General features: G+C 40.5%; 1 protein-coding gene across 1 annotated transcript; it reads left to right on the top strand.

Annotated features, from left to right (window-relative positions):
- Nucleotides 1-370: 370 nt before the first annotated feature.
- On the top strand, nt 371-5220 carry hand2 (heart and neural crest derivatives expressed 2; the record flags this gene model as incomplete). The annotated part of the gene is made up of 2 exons (XM_079265204.1): nt 371-985; nt 5101-5220. The coding sequence occupies 2 exons, from the start codon at nt 371-373 to the stop codon at nt 5218-5220; spliced, it is 735 nt and encodes a 244-aa protein (XP_079121330.1).
- Between the last annotated feature and the right edge of the window lie 670 nt (nt 5221-5890).

Raw genomic sequence — 5890 nt, 5'->3', positions numbered from 1 at the left:
GTGACTCATTCCCAGAGCTGCGACCCGATCCGGACCGGTCCGCTCCTTCCTGCCTCGCGCCCCATCAGCTGATTTCCTGCCGTGGAGGCAGAGGATGACCCGAGACCCTGAGAAGGAAGAATGAGAGAAAGTCTTGGTGGAAGGATTTAAAAGTTTCTGCTGCTTTGTGACGCGTGGCGCGCGCATGACCGCGTCCTAGACCTGCTCCGGTTCGGGGCCTTCACGGACACCTGGAGGCCGCGCGACACCCACAGACTCCCGGCAGGATGAGGCGTCTCTGACTGAAACTGCCTCAGCATCCAGCAGGACCTGTGCACGCGCGTGTGAGCGTGGCCTAAATGTATTTGCGTGTCGGTATCTGAGCTCGACCATGAGTCTGGTCTCGGGCTTTCCTCACCACCCGGTTATGCACCACCACGACACCCACCACTACTCCCTGCACGCGGCCGCGGCCGGACGGTGTCACGAGGACACCGGGGCGCCCCCGTACTTCACGAGCTGGCTGATCAGCCACGCGGACATGTCCCCGACCGAGTACAGCTTTGCGCCCGGATACAGCCCGGAGTACCATGGCAACAGCGGCGGCGGCGGGTCCGCCGGAGGCCCGGACCCCCACCATCACCATCATCACCACTACGGAAACCTCATACCCGGTCCTGGAACGATTTCAGTGAACGGAACCACGGTCGGCGTGCACCACCACGCGCACCACCCGCGCACCGTGAAGCGGAGACCGACGGCGAACCGCAAGGAGCGGCGGAGGACGCAGAGCATCAACTCCGCCTTTGCGGAGCTGCGGGAATGCATCCCGAACGTCCCCGCAGACACCAAACTGTCCAAGATCAAGACGCTGCGCCTGGCCACGAGCTACATCTCATACCTGATGGACATCCTGGACAAGGACGGGCAGCACGGGGACGCGCACGCGTTTAAGGCTGAATTAAAAAAGACGGAGGCTCGCGAGGAGCGGAGGAAAAGAGAGGCGGTAAGGTTCTGCTCGGCCTCCATTTTCACTGCCGTCTTTCCTGCTTTCTGGCTGCTGCGAGGAAAATTGAAGTGTGACAAACAAACAACTTCTGTTGTTTTAAACAAACAAAAGGAACCAGATTTACAGCCGCTGCTCCAATAAACCGAACCGAGTCACAGATTGCAAATAAAAACCTTCAGAATCAGAACCAGACACGTAAAAAGAATCTCATCGTGGATTGTTTACTCTCACGTGCTCTCATATTTCATATCAAACATACAAGAACAGCAAGTAAACAATAACTCAAACTAAACTTAACGCAGAAGAAGGACGACGCCGGTGGGTTGGAGCTCATAAACTTAACATGTTCCACGGAGGAGTTTCTCCTTCTAAACCAAAAAGAAACACTAAAATATTCAGAGTTTAGATCTGAATTAAATAACTGAACCTTTTGGATTAAACTCAACCGAATGACCGCAAATGCAACAGCGTACTTTTTTCCCCCTTCTAAATAAACAGGTAGAAGAAACAAATAGAAAATATCTGGACTTTACTTTTTATTTAATCCTGCAGAAAATTCCACATTAATTATTTATGAATAAAACAAAAACGCACCTTTTAAAAATAAACCAAACACAGAATTCACTGAAGTCAAACATCAACATCAGACATGTATTTATTTGTTTGTTGAATTGATTTGTTTATTTTTGGTTAAATCTTTCATAAAGCATGAAAACAAACATCGACAATAACCGTTGAAAACTGATCATTTATTTTCTGTCAAAGTGTCGCAATAAATAGTTTTTAACACTGCAGATAAGCCTCTACATGTGGAGGCTGCACCATATGGAGCGCGAGCCTTTATTTCAGGATCTCAGGATGATTGTTTATCTTCATGTCTGCAGTTTTTTTCCCAAAGCCACTCGTTTTTATTCAGCTGGGAAGAAAATGTCCAAAACATGTTCGTGAAGCAGCACGAGGAACACGGAGAACCTGCTCAGACATGGAGCACACAGGAGGAAACACTGAAAGCTCATTTTAAACCTTCTTTTAGCGGGAAAAATTCACAACGACAGTAAACAGAAACATGTCTGATTTTTTTTTATAAATTACAAACATTTTCTCTGATGATAAACACAAACATGTTTCTCAGACGAGCTGGAGCCTGAAGATGCAGATGAAATGTTGTAAAATAAGCTTTTATTATTTTATTTTCACAAACTGGTATTTTATCTAAACACGCACCCGGATGACGTTTTTAACACATTTATACCAATTTCAGCTAACTTAATTTAAAACAAGAAAAAAAACATGTTGGATGGTTTATTTTATTTGTTTGTTTTTTTAATTTTATTATTTAATTATTTTTTTTTTTTAATCTCGGAATAAATATAGTTATTTATGTAATTCACAGCTCAGAGATTTCACCTGCATCTGCAGCGGAAAATGTAATCTAATCTACAAGTTCATCTCAGAGAATAATTATTCCATGTTAGATGATGTTTTCATCTGATTTTAATCACTAAAAAGCATCACTCAATTTCGATTTTTTTATACCGAAAACGGATGAAAGAAAAGTATTTACTTAAAATAAAAAATAAAATAAAATAAAATAAAATAGATGTATTGTTTTGATGTAATACTGATCGAGTTTTTTTTTGTAGATGATCTGCATGCAAAATAATTTTTATTTGTCAAATCTATATATTAGACTATTGCATTGTGAAGTGAAGTATTTTAACATGGAAATGTTCCAGATCTGCAAGCTAAAATCTGGTTGTTGACAAATTCCACAGAAATCAACACAAACTCACCATGAAATCAGTAAGAAATTCCACTTTGTCACATTACAGATGTTATGATGTAGAAACTTCTCCAAATAAATAAATAAAAATAAAATATAACATTTGTAAAGCAAAAATATGTGTTTAAACATAGCAACCTGTGGCCAGTTAATTTAATAATCAGAAATAATAATAATAATAATAATAATAATAATAATAATAATAATAATGATAAAAATAATAATAATAATAATAATAATAATAATAATAATAATTGTTATTATTATTATTAGTGTTGTTATTATTAATTCATTAATTCATTCATTCATTACCCTAACCACTTAAACCAATGAAAGATCGCAGGGAAGCTGGAGGCTATTCCAGCAGTTTTTGGGCGAATGGTAGGGTATACCCTGGACAGCTCATCAGTCCATTGCATTATTATTATTATTATTATTATTATTATTATTATTATTATTATTATTATTATTATTATTATTGTTATTATCATCAACATTATTAGTATTATTATTCCAACTTGCTATTGCAGTAGAAAATCGAGGAACTTTGTTTTAATTTAAACATTTCATTATTTTAAGTTTTGGACAATTTAACATCTAATTTTTTGTCAGTGATAAAAAAATATCTGTAGTATTAAAAGAATCTATAAAAACTGAAGACAGTAAGTAAATCTGTCTGATTCAGCTCAGATTGTGTTGATTTGTGCATGTTGAACGTTACTCTGCTGAAGTTCACGTGCAGCGTTTAATGTGGCCTCGTACTGGCGGGTTGATAGAGGCTGGTGGGATAGAGATGCTGAACTTTGTCTGATTTACTGCCCTCCAGATGTTCCAGTGGATCCAGCTCAGATTTGCATGTTCATCATTTACAGTTTCCACCTCATCAATAACACTACCGATTTAAATTTTTATTGAAGTTACAATCCATCCATCCATCCTTCCATCCATCCATCCATCCATCCGTCCGTTCATCCATCCGTCCGTCCGTCCATCCATCCATCTATCTGTCCATCCATCCATCCATCTATCTGTCCATCCATCCATCCATCCATCCATCCGTCCATCCATCCATCCATCCATCCATCCGTCCATCCATCCGTGCGTCCGTCCATCCATCCATCTATCTGTCCGTCCATCCATCCATCTATCTGTCCATCCATCCATCCATCCATCCATCCTCCAAAAAGTAATACTTGTATTACCACTAATGTTGTAACCTCCACCGAGGTGGAGGTGGAAGTTATGTTTTCCTGTGCTTATCTGTCCATCTGCTGCATGGATTTTCATGATATATTCTGAGAACAGGTCTTGGTCTAGATTAACTGTTGGGAATAATCAGCATACCGATCCAGGAATGCTGTAAAGGATCCTATATTATGTGAGGTAGGGCTGTTTTCATTATATCTGCATTTAGTTTCACAATAAATGTGGGAAAATCCAGGAGCAGTTCCTTTCAGGTTTCACATGACATCAAAGATAGATGTGGATCCCCGCAAGATTCTGGATACTACCATCCAGAACAGAAACAACTTCTCATCACTGCATGAGAACAAACATGCAACAAGCATCACAATGTAGTCGACACACCGTGGATTCATGATCAATGTATCTGGGATCTGATGGTGGATCCATATAAGATGAATGTAGAACCAGAACTTGTGTTGTGGGACAGATGTGTAGGACAGAGCTGGAAATCCCTGAATGAGCTGCTTGATGGAGGTCTGAGCTCTCACAGTCCTTTTCTGGTTTGATATGTCAGAGTAAGAACCACCATATATATATATATATATATATATATATATATATATATATATATATATATATATATATATATATATATATATATATATATATATATATATATGGTTAATAAAATATAGAAATAATATAAACTGATAAACAATTTATATTAAAATAACCTAGTTTGATGTATGCACTGTGATTTAACCCTTTATAGGGCACTCAATGAAATACCTTCAAATTAGAAATGTTATAATTGTCCTTCTGGTATGAACCAAGACTTCCATTCTGTTGTTACAAAAAAAAAAAAGTTTCATTCTGAATATAAGAAAAGAAACAAAGTGATCAAAAATAGTCACTTGCCCCATAAAGGTTTAAACACAGCCCTAAATCTTTATTATTCCCATGAAAAGTTGTGGGTTTTTTTATTTTTTATTTTTTTATTTATTTATTTATTTTTTTTAATCAGCTTGAAGCAAAAACAAAAATATCAAAATTTGCTATGAAGTGGTGGGGTCTCTGCCATTGTCTTTCATAGGGCCCAAAATTCCTGTAATATGTATAATAATAATGATTTATTGTCGTGCAGGTGGAGGTTCCTAAGGCAGCATCTTCCTCCTCATCTTCCTCTTCGTCAGCGGGAGATAAGAAGAGCAAAGGCCGGACTGGGTGGCCTCAGCATGTCTGGGCTCTGGAGCTCAAACAGTAGCGCTTTTTTCTTCTCCTCTCCTGCGGGACCAACATGCTTTTTCCCGCTTCACCGAGCCAGAGTCCTGTTCAGCCGCGTCTCAGCGGCTCCACGCGGCCGCTGACCCGGCTGCAGCTTCAGGCCACGCCGCGCGAGGCCGCGCGAGGCGGCGGGAGGACCAGTCTGGGTTTCTGACAATTTAACCGCCCAAACACACATTTACTCTCCTGCCTGATGCCTGGACGTCCGCTGGCCATGCCTTTATTTAACGTCAGCTGTGCGGGGCTGAAACCTGCCAATGTTCCCAGTATTCCCAGTATTCCCAGTGGGTGGATGTGGCCCTAGTCATAGCCAGATTCAAACTTAAGTAAAGCCGAATAAGAAGCTTCAGACCGCTGGTTGAGTCCGACCTGCACACACACACACACACACACACACACACACACACACACACACACACACACAGGGGTAAATACAACCAGTTAAAGACGGGTTTGGATACATGTTCACGCGCACATAATCGCACACACAGGGTGTTGATGATAGACATTTATTGAAAATACATACTAAGGAAACCTCTCTCTCTATCTCTCTCTCTTTCTCTCTCTCTCTCTCTCTCTCTCGCTCTCTCTCTCTCTCTCTCTCCTAATTGTGGGGGTTTCAGTGATGAAGGTGTGGTATAATGATGATG

This window comes from Telmatherina bonti (genome assembly GCF_933228915.1).
Source record: "Telmatherina bonti genome assembly, chromosome: 3".
NCBI classification, from domain to species: Eukaryota; Metazoa; Chordata; class Actinopteri; order Atheriniformes; family Telmatherinidae; genus Telmatherina; species Telmatherina bonti.
This window is presented reverse-complemented; position numbering and strand designations above follow the sequence as displayed.